Source organism: Bubalus bubalis, chromosome 12 (genome assembly GCF_019923935.1).
Source record: "Bubalus bubalis isolate 160015118507 breed Murrah chromosome 12, NDDB_SH_1, whole genome shotgun sequence".
NCBI lineage: Eukaryota > Metazoa > Chordata > Mammalia > Artiodactyla > Bovidae > Bubalus > Bubalus bubalis.
The window spans coordinates 67,297,928-67,319,872 of record NC_059168.1 but is presented as its reverse complement, the minus strand read 5'-3'; the positions used below and the strand labels follow the sequence as shown (position 1 = coordinate 67,319,872).

Here is a 21,945-nt window from a genome sequence, read left to right as displayed (position 1 = left end):
TGCAGCTGGAAGTCAGTGGGGCTAGAGCTCAGTAAGCGAGGAGTAGAGTGCAGGAGATGAGGCTAGAGAGGAGGCTGATGGCTAGGGCACAGAGGGTCTTCAGAACAACGGATTTTGCTGTTTGTTGGGAAGCCATTGGAACATTTTGCATAGGAAGTAACGTGATCTAACTTCTGCTTTGAGTGGATCACTTTGGCTAGATTGTACAGAAGGAAGACTGGACACAGGGCCACCAGTTAGGATTCTGTTTAGTAGTCCAGTGTAGAGATGATGGTCAGAGTGATAGGAATAGAGTGAGGAGGTGTCTGTAGTACCTCACACAGGATAAGTTCTCCATAAATGTTAGCTGTTGTTATTTGTAACAGGTGCATTAAGAGCTTTGAGGAGTGACTGGAGAGGGTTGGGAGATGAGGATGGAAAGGGGATGGAAAGGTAGGTGGGGGCCAAATGGTGAAGGGCCTTGTATATTGTGAAAAGGTGTTGGGGCTTTATCTTGTGAGAAAATAGTTTTTGAGTTGTGTGTTAGAATTTGAGAATCTACGTATAAATCCCTGACCAGGTTTAGGATGGTTCATATGGGTAACTAGGGATGCAAACCACATTTTAAGTAATTGGAAGTCTATTCAAGGATTTTAAGCATTGTTTCTTGATCAGATTTGTATTTTAGAATGACCTTTGATTAGCCAGGATAAAACCCACAAAGACTGTATATTAAACTGCATGGACTTTCTTGTTCAGACTTCTCAGCAGTTTGCTCTTAATTTCGACCTAATTTGATAAGCTTTGTTATTTGCTTCCTTGGCCAAATGAATTTTGTATGTAGGCAATTAAAAGGGGACATTCTTAGTATATACTAGAACTTTTTTTTTTTTTCCTTTCTTTCCCCTGGAAGAAGCAAAAAGAGTTCATAGGGAGAAGGAATTAGAGTACCTGCTTTTTAAAACAGAGGAGGAACACCAGCCTGTAACCTCATGCTTTCATAGTATTGCTTTGTTCTCAAGGACTGTTATTTGATTTTGGAAACTTCATAATTGCAGTTTATGGTATGAGATACAGGCCACTCACTGGGACCAAAGACATTGTGGTCATAAGGTTGTGTGGAACTGAGAAAACGAATTTTTTCTTAACATGATACTAATTAAAATGATGCTAATTTTTTTCAAAGAAAGGATTAAATAAGATTTTTAAAGATCACATTAACTCTTTTTGATCATAAGTTTGAAAATTTTCAAATTTGTATAAAAATTGAAAGAATAGTACATTAATCATCCATATACTTCATCTATTTTTACCAGTTGTCAACATTTTGTCATATTTGCTTTATCTCTTTGTACACACTTTTGGGGTTGTTATTGGAACCATTTACCCTAAATATTTCAGCTGCATTAACTCCTCTAAGTCTTTTAATTACTGTTTGAATAAGCCTGATCTTCAGTTTTAATAATTGTATATTCCAGGTGTAAGACTGTAATAATTTAAATACAGCTTATAGCATTATCCCTACAGTTTGATTTAATATTGGAATTTTTTATTTTATCTTCTTCAGAACAACAAGATATGGATTTGGATATAGAATTTGATGTACACCTTGGAATAGCTCATACCCGTTGGGCAACACATGGTGAACCGAATCCTGTCAATAGCCACCCCCAGCGGTCTGATAAAAATAATGGTATGGACGGATTGTACACACTTTGGAATGTTTGTATTTTGGAAGCCAGTAGGTAGCACATAGATACATATATCACAGATAACTGGATATCATAGCAATTAATCTGTAATTATGTAAGAGTGTGTTTCTAAAAAGTAAGGACCTAGCAGATTGATTTGTCTCTAAGAGACTTCTCCTTTTCTCTCCTTTCTTCCTTGCAGTTTACTCTGTTATTTGTACTATTGAGTTTCCTACAGTCTAAATCTTGCTAATGGCATGCATCCTGTGGTGTTATTTCACATGATTCATGATTCTCTATGTCTAAATACTTTGATAAAGAGAAGCTTCTCCATGTTAACAGATTGATTGCCCAGATGTACAGATTGTCTAGGAAAGGCAAGATAAATGTTTAATTTTTCCCCCTTTATTTACCATTTTTCAAATGAAGTGGTTCTAATGGTCCAAGATGAACAGATTTTTTCGTTATTATAAATTCATGGATTTAAAATATTTTGTTTCAAAACACTGAAGTAGTTATCTATATTGATGCACAAAATTTCGCATCTTTAGTCACTGGGAGCTTCTTCAGTTTGACTCCTGAGTACTTTTGATGTGATCCAAGTAGGTCCAGTAGTCTTTGTTATTTTGGTAGTTGAAGATGTTGCAGGTTTTTCTAATCCTGCCCCAAACTTGAAATCAGCCAGTTCTCTAAGGAACCCTAGTTCCTTTCAGTGGAAACAATAAAGACTCTAAGCCTGAGTTTCACAGTGGCTGTGAGGGTAGATGTGGAGCAGATGCTGGAAGTAAGGGTACCACTTACAGTGAGAGGGGTACTGCCATACAGTGAGAGCTGCGGCCTGAGGGAGTGGGCTTGGCAACCACTGAAACACAGCACTCACTGTCTGTCCCCTCTTCTCCTGGGGCCTTGTTACTCCCCTCTGCCAGTTGCGGTGGGTGAGTACCTTTGCTGCAGGAAAAGAAGAAGGAAAGCATTGAAGAAGACCACCAAAGGAATAGTAGAAACCCTGTCTTTCATAACTCCTGGGACACATAGTCTTATAGCAGTGTTAATGGTGGGAGCAGCAATAGCAACAGTATCAGTAACCTAGACAGGGCCAGTGGGCTTGAAAGCAGCTTAAACCACCTCGTCGCCAGTCCAGCCCACAGCATCCCCAGCCTGTGCCGAGCAGTCCATGCTGTGCCAAGGCCCTTACTTCCACATCAGCCAGACCCCGGAGGAGGCCCACTTTCATAGCCAACAGCACTGAGAATGGCTTCCCATGTGATGTGCCGGCAGTTTCTTGCCTTCTGTGAAGGAACAGTTCTGTGCATGTTTGATATTTCAACTTATAGTGTTTTAAAAAGTTGCGCAAAAAAATGCTTGTTGGTTTTTCAATCAGTATTTGAAATAACAGGTTAATAGGGGTTGCAAAGAGTCGGACATGACTGAGCGACGTCACTTTCACTTTTCACTTTCACTTTTCACTTTCACTTTTCAGAAGGAAATGGCAACCCACTCCAGTGTTCTTGCCTAGAGAATCCCAGGGACAGGGGAGCCTGGTGGGGTTCCATCTATGGGGTCGCACAGAGTTGGACACGACTGAAGCGACTTAGCAGCAGCAGCAGGCAGTTGTTTACTTGTGGTTTTGCTGCAGTATTATGATTTCAGAAAGATTTTGAAGCAGTTTTTTATAGGATGCTTTTGAATGTGGGTATCAGGATAACCATAGGAAGAAATCTCATCTGCATGTTGAATCCATAGTTTGTCCAGTTCAGATTGGTTTCTCTATAGACCTGTAAGTTAGAAATTCTATTTTATGTAAAAAAGGCCTTTAAAAAATGTGAGAGCTTTAATTTTTAAAGTTCAGTACACTAGAAAACGGGGTGCTTCCCAGGTAGTGCTAGTGGTAAAGAACTCACCTGCCAATGCAGATAGACGTAAGAGACATGGGTTCGATCCTTGGATGGGGAAGATCCCCTGGAGGAGGGCATGGCAACCCACTGTAGTATTCTTGCCTGGAGAATTGCATGGACAGAGGAGCCTGGTGGGCCACAGTCCTTGGGGTTGCAAAGAGTCAGACATGACTGAAGTGACTTAAGCACAGCACAGCAAACTAGATAGAAAAGAGTATATAATTTCTAAAAAAAAAAAAAATCTAAGTTTTTTCCCAGAAGATAGAAAGCTTGATTTAGTTTTGCACTGAGATTAATTGCTATACTACCTCTTAGTATGCAGATGTTATATTGAAAGTACTTTTTCCTCTGCAGTAGGAGAATAATCAGATCCAAATTAAACTATGCAATAAGCACCCTCCCTGATAACTGTCTTCTGTCTTTATTACATATTTGTGTTTCCAGAGAGGTCTTTCAGACACTTGGATACCCAGATAACTTATTACCATTATTCCTCCAGAGCCTACCTACATCACACTGCTCAGTTCTGACAGTCGAGAAATATGTAATGAATTTTTGTCTTACAAATTTGTCCAACAGTAGCTTATGTGATCTCATTGATAGTTCCACCTTGTAGTGTCAAGAATTAAGGCGTGGGCCTCCCTGGTAGTCCGGTGGTTAAGAATTCACCTAGCAGTGCATGGGTTACAGGTTTGATCCCTAGTCTGGGAAGATCCCACATGTTGCAGGGCAGCTAAGCCTGTGCACCACAACTGCTGAGTTCGTGTGCTCTAGGGTCCATGCTGCACAGTAAGAGAAGATGCTGTAAGGAGAACTCTCTGCACCGCAGCTAGAGAGTAGCCCCTCTCTCACTGCAACTACAGAAAAGCCTGAGCAACAACGAAAACCCAGCTCAACCAGAAAATTAAAAACAACAACAAAATCTAAAAATGAATTAAGGCATTGGTGAAGGCTGACAAAGTGTAAGCTATCAGAACTGATGTCTGAAATCTCAAGTACTGTGAAATTATTGGAAAAGGATTCACTTTCTGCTTCAAGTAAGCCCCAGCAGGAACTAGGGCGCCACATTCTACCACTGAACCTGGAAAAATGGATGCAGCATAGAAACAGATGAGCAGAGACATCTCTAGAGGAAAGTGTTTATTTAGAGATGATTGTTCCCGTGTCATTTAGTCATATTAGAGAGCCACCCAAGTTTAAATAAATTAAGGCATCTGTGAGTCTTCTTCCTCAGTGACAAGCTGTCTGAATGAGGAGCCAGGATGGGTTGAGTCAGCTGCTCAGGAGAGGGCTGGGGGGACAACCTGCCCTTGTATGTGGAGGAAGGTGCCATCGAGTCTACTTGAGTCCTCCTGTCACTCTCCCTCCTCTCCACTGTGAGTCTGCACCGCATACACAGCTGATCTGAGGAGCATGGATAGTTGTACAAGAGAACTTTCCTCCTTGTGAAGATTTGAGAAGGATACGGGGGCAGAGTGAGATTTTTTCATGTGACAGAACTAAGGCAGAAGATGAGGGTAAACTCTGTACCCCCTTTTCATGGTTGGTTGGTTCCTCTAAATGGGTAGGGTTGAAAGGTCGGTTACTTGAAGTAGAAATGTAGAGTTGTGAGGGAAAGGTTCACAGGCCTGTGCTTATGGAGTAGGTGGTCTGTGTAAGAATTTTTTTTTTTAACTACCACCTCCCAAGTTCTAAAATCATCTGTTTGACAAAGAGTTTAAATCTTAATGGGTTTGATGGCAGGGAGTAGGGAAAGGATACATTGCTAATGTTTTATCTAACAAAAAAGCAAACAACTAAGTACTGTAAGAAGATAAGCTGTCTGAGCTCTCAGACACACATGTACACAACACAATTCAGAAATAGCCAGGAGGACCCCTGCAGGCTTAATGGACGGCAGCCTACTGAAACGTGTATTAACAAGAACATGGAAAACTCAAGAAAACACATTTTTAAAAATTTCCTACACAGCTAAAAGAAATGAAAGATGAAACCATCACCAAAAAAACAGTTTTTTCCCCAAAAGTGCAGTTTATACTATAAAGTGCTAGGCTAGAAATTAATTCTTTAAATTTTAAACTTTGTTCTTCGAATTTTCTGTTCAGTTCAGTTCAGTCGCTCAGTCATGTCTGACTCTTTGCGACCCCATGAATTGCAGCACACCAGGCCTCCCTGTCCATCACCAACTCCCGGAGTTCACTCAGACTCATGTCCATCGAGTCGGTGATGCCATCCAGCCATCTCATCCTCTGTCATCCCCTTCTCCTCCTGCCCCCAGTCCCTCCCAGCATCAGAGTCTTTCCCAATGAGTCAACTCTTCACATGAGGTGGCCAAAGTACTGGAGTTTCAGCTTTAGCATCATTCCTTCCAAAGAACACCTAGGATTGATCTCCTTTAGAATGGACTGGTTGGATCTCCTTGCAGTCCAAGGGACTCTCAAGAGTCTTCTCCAACACCACAGTTCAAAAGCATCAACTCTTCGGTGCTCAGCTTTCTTCACAGTCCAACTCTCACATCCATACAAGACTACTAGAAACACCATAGCCTTGACCAGACGAACCTTTGTTGGCAAAGTAATGTCTCTGTTTTTCAATATGATATATAGGTTGGTCATAACTTTCCTTCTAAGGAGTAAGTGCCTTTTAATTTCATGGCCTCAGTCACCATCTGCAGTGATTTTGGAGCCCCCCAAAATAACTCTGACACTGTTTCCACTGTTCCCCCTTCTATTTCCCATGAAGTGATGGGACCAGATACCATGATCTTAGTCTTCTGAATGCTGAGCTTTAAGCCAACTTTTTCACTCTCCTCTTTCACTTTCATCAAGAGGCTTTTTAGTTCCTCTTCACTTTCTGCCATAAGGGTGGTGTCATCTGCATATCTGAGGTGATTGATATTTCTCCCAGCAATCTTGATTCCAGCTTGTGCTTCCTCCAGCCCAGTGTTCCTCATGACGTACTCTGCATAGAAGTTAAATAAGCAGGGTGACAAGAATAGGCAGCCTTGACGTACTCCTTTTCCTATTTGGAACCAGTCTGTTGTTCCATGTCCAGTTCTAACTGTTGCTTCCTGACCTGCATACAGATTTCTCAAGAGGCAGGTCAGGTGGTCTGGTATTCCCATCTCTAAGAATTTTCCACAGTTTCTTGTGATTCATGGGGTCACAAAGAGTCGGACACGACTGAGCGACTGATCTGATCTGATCTGATCTGATTGTGATCCACACAGTCATAAGGCTTTGGCATAGTCAATAAAGCAGAAATAGATGTTTTTCTGGAACTCTCTTCATTTTTCGATGATCCAGCAGATGTTCACAATTTGATCTCTGGTTCCGCTGCCTTTTCTAAAACCGGCTTGAACATCTGGAAGTTCACGGTTCATGTATTGCTGAAGCCTGGCTTGGAGAATTTTGAGCATTACTTTACTAGTGTGTGAGGTGAGTGCAATTGTGCGGTAGTTTGAGCATTCTTTGGCATTGCCTTTCTTTGGGATTGGAATGAAAACTGACCTTTTCCAGTCCTGTGGCCGCTGCTGAGTTTTCTAAATTTGCTGGCATATTGAGTGCAGCTCTTTCACAGCATCATCTTTCAGGATTTGAAATAGCTCAACTGGAATTCCATCACCTCCACTAGCTTTGTTCATAGTGATGCTTTCTAAGGCCCACTTGACTTCACATTCCAGGATGTCTGGCTCTAGGTGAGTGATCACACCATTGTGATTATCTTGGTTGTGAAGATCTTTTTTGTACCCGAATTTTCTGTTAAACACAAGAAATAATCTCCATCCCATCCTGCTTATTTTCTGCAGTCTTGGAAGCCTGAGATATATTTCTGTTATGAGGCTTCTTGATAGTAAATGGGCACCTTTTAAAACTTCTGTTAGTTCAAGCTCCTAGCACTATGTTCTTATATATTTGTGCTCCAAAAAAAAAAAAACGACTGTTAACCAGGGAAGTGCTTATTGCACCTAGGCCTTTTCAGTGGGCAGAGCTAAGAGACACACACACACACACACACCTGTGTGTGTGTGTACATGTGTGCCTGCATAAATTTAAAGAGAAAACATAGATAATTTTACACTAATGCTTCCAATTCAAATCCAGGGCTATACAGTTTTTATTTTACCTCATTGATTTATATGTTTCCTGTCAATAACACTTAAAACCTTAGTTCTTTTTTTTTTTTTTTTTTAAATTTTATTTTATTTTTAAACTTTACATAATTGTATTAGTTTTGCCAAATATCAAAATGAATCCGCCACAGGTCAGCGACATACTTATATGATGTATCAAATGATTCATGTACAACAGAATCATAATGCCAACATTGCCACAACAGTATATTTATTGTTTTTTGTTACTTTCTTTTGTACTTAAGGGATATCTCTCTAGGATGTATAATCAAATTACTGTATTTTGGAGTCACTTGGACTAATCCTTTTGTACGTGGTTGTGCTGCTAGCGGGGTACAGCATTCTGTTAATGTATTTTGTTTTGAATTTTAGGGATTGATTTTCTTAAACAGTTTTTATTTAAAATATTTGCATAGTTCTCAGAGGTCACACCTATAAAAAAGACATACTAAAATAAGTCTAGCTTCTATCTTATTTCCTCTTCCTTATTTCATCTTTTCCTGTATATAAGCATTTAACAAAATTTTTAGTGTCTCTTCATGGTTTTTAAAAATAAGCAAATGCGTACATATGAATATATGTATAAATATGCATATGTATGTGTGTGTATCTATCCCTTTGAGGTAAGATTTTGTAATTTAATTCAGAAGCCATCTTTTTTAGGTTTTTCATACTTCACATAATTACTGGATTGAATTAGAAAGCTAACTACTGAAATTTTTAACACTGACAATCTTTATATAAGATTCCTGAAAATGTATATCCATAATTATATTTTGAGAATTTGCCTTTAACTTCAGGCTTTATATCGGCTATTTATGATTCTCTGTGTTCTAGCATTAAAATTTTTTTAAAGTTTTTATAGTATTTTATGGTATCTTAATCTGCTGCTGCTGCTGCTGCTGCTAAGTCGCTTCAGTCGTGTCCGACTCTGTGCGACCCCATAGACAGAAGCCCACCAGGCTCCCCCATCCCTGGGATTCTCTAGGCAAGAACACTGGAGTGGGTTGCCATTTCCTTCTCCAATGGGTGAAAGTGAAAAGTGAAAGGGAAGTCGCTCAATCGTGTCCTACTCTTAGCGACCCCATGGACTGCAGCCCACTAAGCTGCTCCATCCATGGGATTTTCCAGGCAAGAGTACTGGAGTGGGGTGCCATCGCCTTCTCCGATCTTAATCTAGTGACATGTTTATTTTATCATTTGGTTTGTAGTGCATTCAGTTCAAGCTCACTTAATGTAAGACCAGAATATTAGATCTTATTTTGATAGTTATCAAATGTTATCAAAATAAAATTTTGATAATTTGATATAAAAGTGAATTTAGTAGTAATTTCTCTCCTGACTTACATGAACTTCAAATAGTAAATCCACAGTAGTAGTCTTTACATACACTCTAAGTGGCTAAAGATAATGTTGTCAACTGTTGATATCACATTTTTAACATTTTTGAAAGTTATTTAATCAAAAATATGAATAAAAATTATCCCACTATCATCTGTATTTGATCTTGGAATTTTCTGGACCTCAGGTAAATATAAACTGAATAACTTTTTTTCTTGCCAAGTTCTATAACTTTAGTTTTGAACTCATTTAGTGTAAACTGGATAAAGCCTTTCTCTTTAAACTTTGGATTGTTGTATGCATAAGAATGAATGAACAAAGAAGTGAGAATATAGTTAGTTCAACCCTTTCATTTTGCAAATGGAAGAAACTTGCCCAGGGAACATGCTTCTTTTGCGTGATGACATTGGACTGGTATTTGGGCCACAACTGAAGTTAATGCCTCTATACTCCAGTTTATTAATCTGCTATACCCACTTCTAAGCACTGTGTGTGCCTTTACACGTGGACTATGCTGCTGATCTACCTGAAGGTAATCTGATGATGAAAACTGGATAATACTTGATTACACCTGAACTACAGTATGTTACAAATTTTTTGATGTGAGAAAAAAATCTATTGACAGTAATGGCAATTTATTGTGTTTATTAGACCTATAATTTTTTGGTCAGCAGTGATTTTATCTCTTTTTAGAATTTATTGTTATTCACAATGGAATCATCACCAACTACAAGGACTTGAAAAAGTTTCTGGTAAGTAAAGTGACCTAAAAAGACCACCAGTCTTTGAGAATATTTCTAATGAGAGCATTGAGGTTGTTTGGGATGTGCAGTAAATCCTGTTTAGGTATGATTAAATAATTCCTATGACAGTTACAGGGTATGTGGTTTATTGAACTTTTCTTTGTTGACAGTGGAACTTTTTTGTTTCTTATATGAAAAGGAAATAATTATTTGGCTTTATTATAAATGACCCAAAAGCTTCAATAAAATTGGAATTTGGAAGGGTCTCTTTTGCATTGTGAGAGACCTTGTTTGTCATTTTTAAAGGTTTCTAGAGTGTCAGAAGACTTAAGACAGATTGAATGAAGGCTCTATGCCCTAAATAGCTATATACTACGTAGTCATGATAATGATGATGACCTTCATTAGTGATTGAGCAGAGCTGTCCAGTTCAACTTTTCTGCAATGATGGAAACTTTCTATACATGTACTGTCCCAGAATGGTAGCCAGTGTCCATGTGTGGCTGTGGAGCTGGGATGAATGAGGAACTAAATTTAAAATTTTATTTCACTGTAAATTTAAATAGCCGCATATAGCTAATGGCCATTGAATTGGATAGTGAAATATCATCATTAAAGAAAGAATCATTATGTTCATAATGAAATTAATGTTTTGTGAATGTTACGTATTTCATTATATTTTAATTATTTTAAAATTTATTTAATTCATATATGGCATATATAGATTTGTATAATTATAAGTATTATGTTTGTTCACAGGGAATACCTTACTATTTTGGGTTCCACATAATTAGATGGTGACCTTAATTTTGAACAGTAGGTATAATTGGGTGTATGGTGGTCAAAAAAAGACCAGAAGTTGGCTAATGAGATTTTCGAGGAAAATTACGTAGAAAGGATTTAGATATTATGAATATTTCCTTAAATGTGTCAATTTTTTTTCCTTTCCAATTATAGGAAAGTAAAGGCTATGACTTTGAGTCTGAAACAGACACAGAGACAATTGCCAAGCTTGTTAAGTACATGTATGACAATCGGGAAAGTCAAGATACAAGTTTTACTACCTTGGTGGAGAGAGTCATCCAACAATTGGTATTAAACCACAGTTTTAAAGATAGTTATTGCCAATGTTGATCACAATTAAACAAACACTTAAAATATAAGTAGGAACTAGCTAATTTTTCAAGTATTTTTTGCTTTTATTCCTCCATATGTGCAAAACTATTCAATTTGAATAATTTTGAGACTGCTGCTTTAATGATTTTACTTCTTTCACTATAATTTAGTGTCATGGGAATGAAAAATGTCTAAATGTGAAGAGTTTGTCGAAAAACTGCATACTCATACACAAACCCATACATACCACACACAAGCATGTATACAGTACGTAAGTTGGGGATTCATCACTTTCCCACTTCCTGCTCATTCAGGTGTTCTTCCCAGTCAATAACTTAGCAAAAGGTAGCTTTGGTGAAATACACACTTATTATTCTGAGATAATGTCTGCATGTCTCTGAGCCAGTACAGTCAATTAATTTTTCCTCATGGGGACTTTTACTTGGCACTGTACCTTTTCAGAAAAATATTTCCCAGCCCAGGAGAAAAGTGGTATTTTTTTTTTAATTTCATCCCAATCGTCCTACTTTAAAGATATCAAAGATACACAAAGGTCCAAATACATAGTGACTTCATCCCACCCTTCTACCCCCACAACTCTAGCTTTCCCATTTGAAAGCTCTTTACTTCTCTGTAAAGGTCCAACCCTTCCTCCCATCTCACCCAAATCTTACGGTGTCTGCAGCAAAAGGAATGAGAAAGATAGAGAAGGTAGAGGACTGTTCTTCCCTTTACTCAAGGCAGAGTAGTGTGCTTTCCCAGCCTTTTTTTGTTTCTACTCATTGTATAACCCAGATTTGTGTTCCTTTCCTCTCCTACCTTATGTTCCTCCTTTATTCATTCTTGATTTCCTTAGACCCTGTCTCTGAGGAGTTTGGGTTGAGGGGGTTGTATGGTGTGCATGTTAATAATTATGACTGTGTGTGTATATGTCTCAATATCAAGGGTCGCAAAGAGTCAGACATGGCTGAAGTGACTTAGCACAGCACACACAGCACATCAAGTTCAAAAAGAATGAAGGTTAACAGTGATGTAAAATTACTGGGCTAGAGAATGGGTTTTGAATATGGAGCTTAGTATCTTTTCTGACTCTGCCCTTCCTTTACTAATGCATAGTATGGGACACAGGAGAAGTATTAGTAGCATGTACAAAGGTGACTTTTATAATGCTCTGTTTTGGAACCATTGACCCTATTTTAAGAGTGGGCTTGTTTAAAAAGTGAATATTGGAAACATCAAAGCTGGAATAAGTGTCTGCCTGAAATTTAGGCTAATTTATAAAGTAGTGCAAAAGAGCAGTGTGTGAACTGAAAATTTCTGTGCTGAAGCCAGTATATTTTAGGCATTTCTCATTTAACAGTTGATTATAATACATATTGCTAATGCACTTTTTTTCCCTCCATAGGAAGGTGCTTTTGCACTTGTATTTAAAAGTGTCCATTTTCCTGGCCAAGCAGTTGGCACAAGGTATATATAGATTTAATAATGACTAATATTTATATGTATTTTGAAACTTTTGAATTATAAGCGTATTCTCTTTATACTATAAAATGATCCTTTACTATAATGGCTCTGCCTTTTCTAGATATTTGTGAGAATCATCCCTTAGTATCCTTGAGGGACTGGTTCTAAAAACCCTTGTGACTACCAAAACCCATGGATGCTCAAGTCCCCTATATAAAATGGTGTGGCATTTGCATATAACCTGTACACATATCCTGTACACTTTAAAGCATCTCTAGATTACTTACATACCTAATATGATGCAAATCTTATGTACATAATTGTAAATCCAATGTATATACTACCAGTGTGTAAAAATGTTGCCAGTGTGTGGCAAATTCAAGTTTTGCTTTCTTGGAACTTTCTTGAATTCTTCTTCCCTGAATATTTTCAGTCCACAGTTGGTTGAATCTGCAGATGTGGAGCCCATGCATATGGAGGTCGATTGTATTTTTTTTTCACATGTTTTCTTATCTATTCTACTCTTCTTCTATGTGACAGAAACCCTTAACAAAGTAGAACCATTCAGGCATTTGTAATTGGCCTTTTGTCTGCAGTGGGGCACCATTGTTACTTTGTGAATTTGGAGGTTGAGTATTCTATACAATATCCATAGTTTTTGGAACTAAATATTCTAGACAAAGTCCTAGATGATTGTACGATTATTGCTTTTGCTGGGATATTCAAGCCTGAGCATTAAGTCCTTTTGAGAACAGTGTGGAGGCCTAAGACTTTGTAAGAGAGAGGAGTCGTTAAAAAGTCAGAGGAACTAAGGATAAAGTGCTGAATGTTCATATATTGTTCATCTATCAAAAGAAAGTTTCCATTTAATGTTAAAAATGAGAAACTTTTTAACGTATCATCATAGAACAGGGGTCTGCAAACCTTTTCCGTAATAATGCAAGCGTGCTCAGTTGCTTCAGTTGTGTCCAACTCTTTGTGACCCTGTGGACGGTAGCCTCCCAGGCTTCTCTGTCCATGGAATTCTCCAGGCAGGAATACTGGAGTAGGTTGCCGTTCCCTTATCCAGGGAATCTTAGCGACCCAGGGATGGAACCTGCTTTTCCTGCATCTCCTGCATTGCAGGCAGATTCTTTACCCACTGAACCACCTGGGTAGCCCTTTCTATAATAGGCCAGATAGTGAATATTTTAGGCTTTCTTGGCCATGTCATGCCACTCAGTTTGCTGTTGTAGTGTGAAAGCAACCGTAGAAACAAGTAGAGGAATGGGCGTGGCCATGTTCCAGTAAAAGTAGACAAACCTGGCTGTGGGTCATAGTTTGCTAACCTTTGAATATTTTTTAAAAATTCATTCTTTTGTTACATCTGAAGTCGACCTCAGAGGGAGAATTTAAGCATTATTTGAATAGCATTCCCTCATCATATTTACATTTTGTATCATTACTGCATTATTTATAAAAATGGTTTAATTCTGTTTAATTTTGTACTAACAGACGAGGAAGCCCTCTGTTGATTGGTGTACGAAGTGAGCATAAACTGTCTACTGACCACATTCCAATTCTCTACAGAACAGGTAAAAACTATTCCTATATTATGGCATGGGGAAAATGTATAAATTGAGTGCAGTAGATACAGAGACTTGTTTTCCATAAATTGATTAAATGCCCGTTTGATCAGATCCACTCATATATATAGTTCTGTCTAGACATGAAAAGGATTTGTTTTTGTGATTTCTCTGACGAGTAGAATTTTTTTCTGTTGTATATCCTTAGCTAGGACTCAGATTGGATCAAAATTCACACGGTGGGGATCACAGGGAGAAAGAGGTGGGAAATGCACTCTGCATGGATGGGGAGGAACCTTTATCCTCTTTTGTTCATTCTTTACTAATTCTTTGTTCTTGGAGTGAATGAATGTGCTGGGCCTCTAAAAATGTGCTTATTTTATGGGGAAACATATTTTGACCTTATTTTTCTAATTTGCAGAGTATATTTTGTCTGTCTGCTTTTGCCATTTAGAAAACTGCTTTTAATAATTTGTTTCTTTAAGATCTCTGAGATTTGAGGAAATGGTTGAAATTGTAACTTTTTTTCCCTTTTTTTTAAATTAAAATCATGTAGGATATATTATTATAAATAAGATGCTAAGATTAGGAAAAGAGCATTGTGTGTTAGGCTGTTATAGATTGAACTCCATGGTAGTTATTTGAATAATTTAGCCGAAATATGTTTAAATGGATTTTGTTTTATGCATGACATTTTACTTTTCGATTTATATTCGATATCTTGATTGGGTTTGTTTGAATTTGGAATTTTGAAAAAATTTATGTTTGAAATTTATCTTTTCAGCCATACAAACTGGATCATTTTATTGATATAATTAGCAAAAAATGATGTGTTCTTTTAGTTTACCTTTTTACTAAACACTTTCCAGGTAAAAGACACAGGGAGTGGTAAATTCAGGCGAGTGAAACCCCTATTATTGATGCATAATTCTTGGCTTCTTAAAAAAGATTTAACAAAGTACTCTAAACCTATTCATCCTTAGATAGTGGCTGCTTTCACTATTTTATCTAGAGCAGACAGTTATTTCCTTAAATAACCTTCAAATCCTGAGGTGTTAGAATTTATTTTCCTCTTCTCCTCCAACTCTTTTTGGAAGTAAAGCTAGTCTACCAGTATAAATTTTGGATCCAGAGTTCCAGGTTTCTTTGAATGATTCTGCTTGTGTATATTTATTACTTACATGTTAACATTGTACATTGTCTTAGGCTGCTTTTAGAAGCAATAGAAAAATATTGGCTACGATCTTAAGAGGCTGGAAGAAAACTTTGTAATGAGACAGATCTTTTTGAGATCAGGGGTTGTGTTATAGTAATCCTGGTTTTTCTAGCTCTTAGTAGGTAAAAAGTTTTTGAAGTACAGCCTCTTGTTGAAGAGGCTGTGTATAGGGGAAAACATGGGAGTGGCTTTCAGGCATTGCTTTTTCTGCAGGTGTAACCACTGACCAAATAAAGTAGGATGATAATAATTGTTTTCCACTTAGATCAGATGAAATAATCAATAGATGGAAGACATTTTACAGATTGTAAGAGTCATATAGATGTATGTAAGCAATGTTCATTTAAATAGGCAGTGATACCTTTACTTCTTCTGTATATTGTAATTAAGTATGCCTTGTTACTTGAAGAATGAAACAACCAGTACTGGAAGAAAGAATATGGTGAAACTCAATCCCAGTAGGACATTTTATAAGCAAAGCTAGTTGTTTTTATGTAAAAAATGTAGTAGGTACTAGCCTATCCTTTTACTTATTTTTTAATTTACTTTTTCACATACAGTAAAGTTCGTTCTTTCTGATGTACAATTTCATGAGTTCTGTCAAACACAGTCAGTTGTATAACCACCTCCACAGTTGAGATAAAGAGCAATTCATCCCCTATAAAATTCCTTCAGCTGACTCTCTGTAGTCAACCCTTGTCCCTGTATCCAGCCTCTGGCAAACACTGACCTGCTTTATCTTTCTGTAGTGTTGTCTTCTCTGGGATGTCTTCTTATACTTATTTTTTAAAAGCATGGTGTCATTTCTACTGTTGGGTATGGATGGGAAGAGCTGTTTTGTTTTCATGCCTGAATCACATCAAATAATCGTGGGCTGTGGAGAACTTTGGATATATGTTACTAAGAATAGTTACTACCAAGTGTTTGTACATATTGATTTTAAAGGATGGACACAGTATGAGTTCTTACAAGTGTATTTATAGTAGTCTTGGGCCATTGTGTCCATTGGTTATAAGGTCTACTGTGTCCTGATCTTTGAGAAAGGTGCTTTTTTGTCTCTGAGAATTTATATATATAGTTTTAAGTTAATAGTATTTTCTGTATTTGGCTAATTGGTCAAACTTCATTATACCTTCCAGTTTTGACTTTAGTCAAAGAGGAAAAAGAAATTCTTCATCAGTAGCTTAACAAGTTAAGTAGAGATGCCAGAATTCTAAAGTGCTAGAATTAAAAGATGTTACCATTACAAAAGGACTACACTTTATCCTGATTTAAAAGAAATGTAAGAAAATCCAGTTTTTTGTTTTTTGTTTTTTTTTTTTAAGAAAGGAGAGTTTCTGGGTTTATAGTTCCAGTCCTTAGCAATAGCTGCCTTGTATGGTATACCACAGTTAGAGAGTATCATTGTTTTGTTTTTAAATCAGAATTAGTATAGCCTGAACTTTGATTTGTTACTTACCTTTAAAATCTAGAGAAGTTTTATTTGGAGGTAATACAAATATGCCACTAGCCTTCATTTTATTTTTCATTGCATAATTTTCATATTTTTAATGTAATTTTAATGTTTAAGTGCACAAATTTATATGTATTAATTCCATTAAGTTTTGTTTAAAGTTAAAATTAGGCTATACATACATTTAAAAAGTTAGTGACATCATTTGCCTTTTACTTGGAAAAGAAATATTACATTAAAAAATGCATAACATAGCACTGTATATGCCACGCTGTCTGATAGTTGCTCTTTCACTCTGTGCCCTTTGTTCTTGTTGGCTTATTGCATGGAAATAGGGTGATCTACCTGGCATTGAAAAGTTGCTGGAATTATTTTGCATTGCTATGGTTTTTTTGTTGATTTTGTAGAAAGTTGTGTATACTTATAAATCAGCCATGGTTTTCTATGTGTTTGCTGATTCCTTTAACTCCATGCTCTAGGCAAAGATAAGAAAGGAAGCTGCAATCTCTCCCGTGTGGACAGCACAACTTGCCTTTTCCCTGTTGAAGAAAAAGCAGTGGAATATTACTTTGCTTCTGATGCAAGGTGAGCATCATTGGTTGATACAGAGAAAATTTTTAGTAAAGCTTCTTAGGCTGCAGGAAACCAAAAAGTCATTTTGTATAAATCTAGTCATGCTGTATAGGAGAACTTTGTTAATTAAGGTTGTGAAGGTGACCATTCTGGGGTCCTAGAATGTCTTTTCTCTCAATTCAGAGTATGTAGGTCCATCTACAAAGAAGAGATAATGGTCATTGAGACTTGTTCTGATATATTTACTTGGAGCTCATGTATTTTTTTTGTCTCTTTTTTTAGAGCCATAACCCAGGTTTTATAGGGAGGAGAGATTTTATTTATTTATTTTTACCTTTTTTTTTTTTTTTACTTTTTATTTTGTATTGTGGTATAGCCGATTAGCAATTTTGTGATAGTTTCAGGTGAATAGTGAAGGAACTCAATCACATATGTATCCATCCTCTCCCAAACTTCCCTGGGAGGAGAGATTTTTAGATTGGAGAGTAGAATGGCTTAGCATCATACCAGTGAAAGTATAATTGCTGACCTAGATTGTAGTTTTCATCCAGTATGGGCACATCTTTTTGATTGAAAAATAACTGGCAGCAAAATCACTTATATAGGAAATAGTACTAGACTGAGACATTTTGAGAGAAAATGCAGTAGGATGCTTGGAGGCATTTATAAATGAAATTTAAATAGTAATGAGGGTAAAATGAAATCACCCAAATTGCCAGCAGGTGTTTGAGTCATTCATTGTGCCTGAAAGTAAGGGGACCTAAAAATGAATATTCATGCAGGTTAGGGCTGCAAAGGGTGTATTATCTCCGTGGGAAAGCAAGCCTCACTATTTTCTGAATTTTACAGGTGTGTAGGGTATGTAGTCAGTGCCGAGATGTGTCATTGCTGTCATTAAGTAGGCTTGTTACAGAGTTGACAGTTCTGGCTTAAGTGAGCTGGAAGTTATGAAAGGATTTCAACATTTTTTCTTTCACTCATATATTCATATTGAACACTCCAGCAAAGTAATGTACTGGGCTCAGGAGACAAGGGTGAGTAAAAATAAAAATATTACTTGTCCTTAAGGATCTCTTCCTTAATGGGGGGAGACAGATTTTAGTCAATACTCACCAAGTATAGAATTCCAGTTGTGACAAGAGCTACAGAATGCTGTGATAGAGGGATTTAACTTTCCTAATGGTACATTTCTTTAAGAGAGTGATGTTTGAACTGAGACTTAAAGAGTTACTAGGAGTTAACTCGGTGAAGAGGTGGAGGGGAAGAGCATTCATTCTCTGCAGGTGCATCAGCCTGTGAGAGCTAGAACGGGTGTGAGTGTGGCTGGAGTAGAGAGAGGAAGTTTGGTGGGAGATGAGGCCAGAGAAAGAGGTAGGGGTCGTGGTAAAGGCGTTTTGCTATTTTCCTGAGAACTAAGGGGAAGGTGTCAGCTGGTTTATTGGGTGAGGGAGAAATCTTAATTAGAATTGACCTTTGATAACGTTTTGGCAGAAATGGAGAGTGGATGGAGGGAGGTTAGAGGGAACAGGGGTGGAAGCTAGGAGCTTGCTGCAGTAGTCCTGTGAGGGCTGGTGGTAGCTTGAACTGGTTTGTGGTGGTGGACACAGAGAAACTCTGGGAAATATTTAGAAGTTAAAATTGGAGGACTTGGTGATGAGTAGGATGAGAAGGAAATAACCATGCCTTCTGATCTGGTCTCATCAAATTTGGCTTTGGTTGTTAGACTGAGGTTTTTTTTTCATTGTCTGTATTGACCACCCCCTCCTTCATTTCTCTGTAAGGAATAGCATTGATAACCAGAAATGTATCAGAGATACTGCCAGATGCAACTTTGTATTTAAACTTGGTCCTTTTGTTCTAATGATAGTTATATTTATAATAATCATCCTAGATTATTGATTGTTCTGTCTCCTGGAACATTTTGTAGTGCTGTCATCGAACACACCAATCGCGTCATCTTTCTTGAGGATGACGATGTCGCCGCAGTGGTAGATGGCCGTCTTTCTATCCATCGAATTAAACGGACTGCGGGAGATCACCCTGGACGAGCTGTGCAGACCCTCCAGATGGAACTCCAGCAGATCATGAAGGGTGAATGTTTTTGTCCTGTTATAGCTCGGTGTCCTCAATGGAAAGGATACATCCTCCTTCCTGTCCTGGTGTAGGAATCTGGTGACACAGAATAGTGAAGGGTTCACACCAGAAAGGGGGATAATTCTTTGGAGAAAGTATCTGCTCATTTGACCATATTCTGCTACCACCTAACTCATGGTTTGTTGTTTCTCACATTAAAAAAGAAATCAATCATTTAAATAGTACAGGGAAGCCTGGAGTGCTACAGTCCACAGGGTCACAAAGATCAGACACGACTGAACGACTGAACTGCACTGATATTTTTTTTTTTTTTTTTTTAATTTGGCTAGTTGTGGTATGTGGGATTTTGTTTCCAGACCAGGAATGGAACCCGTGCCCCCTGCATTGGAAGCATGGAATCTTAACCACTGGACCACCAGGGAAATCCCATGCACTGATATTTTTAAGATGCTTTATAAGCATAGTTTGTGTTCTCTTATTTATTCATCTCTTCTTTTTGTGCTTCAGCTTTCTCATATATGAAGTGGAGATCATAGGACTTACCTCATTAAGGTTGTTTTGGGGATTAGCCCTGACAGCAGTGCCTGACATGCTTAGTGAGCTCTATATAATGTTTGTTTCTATTAACTATTGTGATTATGGTGATAGGGGTTTTTATAGTCCTTTCTGATGGGGTTGTAGTGAAAAACAAGCTAAAGTTTATTGCATAATGACTATATATGTCAAGTCTTTACTATATTAACCCACACTACCACACTATGACGGAAAAGGCAATGGCACCCCACTCCAGTACTCTTGCCTGGAAAATCCCATGGATGGAGGAGCCTGGAAGGCTGCAGGCCATGGGGTCGCTGAGGGTCGGACACGACTGAGCAACTTCGCTTTCACTCTTCACTTTCATGCATTGGAGAAGGAAATGGCAACCCACTCCAGTGTTCTTGCCTGGAGAATCCCAGAGACGGGGGAGCCTGGTGGGCTGCTGTCTATGGGGATGCACAGAGTCGGACACGACTGAAGTGACTTAGCACCCTTACACCACACTATGAAGTAACTGTTAGAACAGATTTAACTGGTTAAGGAGTTTCCCAGAGCCTCTTAGATAATAACAGTAGAACCATTATTTGAATCTAGATCTGACTCTAAACCTTAAGCTTGTCTCACTCCCCTGTTTTGCTGTAATTGCATATTTTAGGTATAAAGTTAATAAAAGTATTTTTTCTCCATACTTGCTTATTTTTCTTCCCATAGGGTAAAGTGTCATAAATGAATATTGTTCTCTACTGCATGACCTTTTGTTTAATTTCATTTACTAAGGTTATATTGAAGGAGATAGACTTTTACTTGAATACAAATTTCCTACCCTTTGGCTTGTTAATTTTTGTTTTAATGATACAATTTATATTACTTTAGGCAACTTCAGTTCCTTCATGCAGAAGGAAATTTTTGAACAGCCAGAGTCAGTTGTGAACACAATGAGAGGAAGAGTCAACTTTGATGACTATACTGGTAATTACATATGAACTATGTTATTATTTCAAAGTCTTATGGGGGTTGATGTTGACAGCCTTGTTAGAGTTCATTGTCCTTTATAGCCTTATAGAATAACTATGGCTGCCAGCTATCAATGGAGCCCAGTCCTCTTTTAAAAGTCCTTCAGTGTGTGATTCCACTGATACGAGGTTATATCTAAGTTATCCTTAGGGGCTGTGGAGAGGAGGAAATGAGGGGGATTTAGTGTTTAGTGGATATATATCTAAGTTAGATTTGTAGAGACAGAAGGTAGACTAGTGGTTAGCAGGGGCTGAGGAGCAGAGAGAATGAGATTTAGTGTTTAATGGATGCAGAACTTCAGTTTGGGATGATGAAAAAGTTCTGAGATGGGTGATTGTGATGATTGTACAACAATGTGAATGTGCTTAATGCCACTAAATTATACACTTACAGATCATTAAAATAGTAAATTTTATGTTATGTATTTTACCACAGTAAAAATAAGGGAATAATAAGTAATGGTTGCCAGGAGCTGAAGGGATGAGGGTGGGGAATGGTGAGTGACTACTAATGGACATAGGTTTTTTGGAGGTGATGGAAATATAAAATTAGATAGAGGTGATGGCTGTACAACTCTGAAATACTAAACACCACTAATCATACACTCTGAAAAGGTGAATTTTATGGTAAATGGTAGCATATCTAAAATGGTTATGAAAAATGTATAAGATGGCTAGAGAGTCACATTTGAAAATTGTTGTCAGTTATGGGAGTATTTGGGCTTCCCTGGTGGCTCGGACAGTAAAGAATCTGCCTGCAATACAGGAAACCTAGGTTTGATCCCTGGGTCAGGAAGATCCCCTGGAGAAAGGAATGGCTACCCACTTCAGTTTTCTTGTCTGGAGAATTCCATGGCTACAGTCCATGGAGGGTTGCAAAGAGTCGGAGACGATTGAGCGACTAACACTTTCACTTTCATGGGAATATTAGGGTGATCTTCCTGGGGCAGGGAAAAGTCCTTCAGTGTACCATTAGAAACATTTAACCCGTTTTTAGTTCAGAGATCTTTTATTGAACACTTGCTATTACCAGGGGCTGTTCTGAGCACTGAATTCTCAGAAGAATGAGATGTGGTCCCCTTGTTGGGAAGCTTACTTGTATCTGTTCAGCCTAGGTTTTTTCTCTCAGTTTA

The 21,945-nt window shown here is 37.8% G+C and overlaps 1 protein-coding gene across 3 annotated transcripts in view; it reads left to right on the top strand.

Annotated features, from left to right (window-relative positions):
* Positions 1–21,945, top strand: part of GFPT1 (glutamine--fructose-6-phosphate transaminase 1) — a 64,535-nt gene that overhangs the window by 17,155 nt on the left and 25,435 nt on the right. For 2 of the 3 annotated variants that reach the window (XM_006049072.3, XM_044926080.1), the window contains 9 exons: positions 1,547–1,672; positions 9,732–9,790; positions 10,739–10,873; positions 12,303–12,364; positions 13,856–13,935; positions 14,135–14,188; positions 17,075–17,180; positions 19,096–19,259; positions 20,673–20,768. In XM_006049072.3, coding sequence (XP_006049134.1) covers positions 1,547–1,672; positions 9,732–9,790; positions 10,739–10,873; positions 12,303–12,364; positions 13,856–13,935; positions 14,135–14,188; positions 17,075–17,180; positions 19,096–19,259; positions 20,673–20,768 — 882 coding nt within the window. The remainder of the gene's footprint in view (positions 1–1,546; positions 1,673–9,731; positions 9,791–10,738; positions 10,874–12,302; positions 12,365–13,855; positions 13,936–14,134; positions 14,189–17,074; positions 17,181–19,095; positions 19,260–20,672; positions 20,769–21,945) is intronic. The other variant, XM_006049073.3, reaches the window with a different exon arrangement.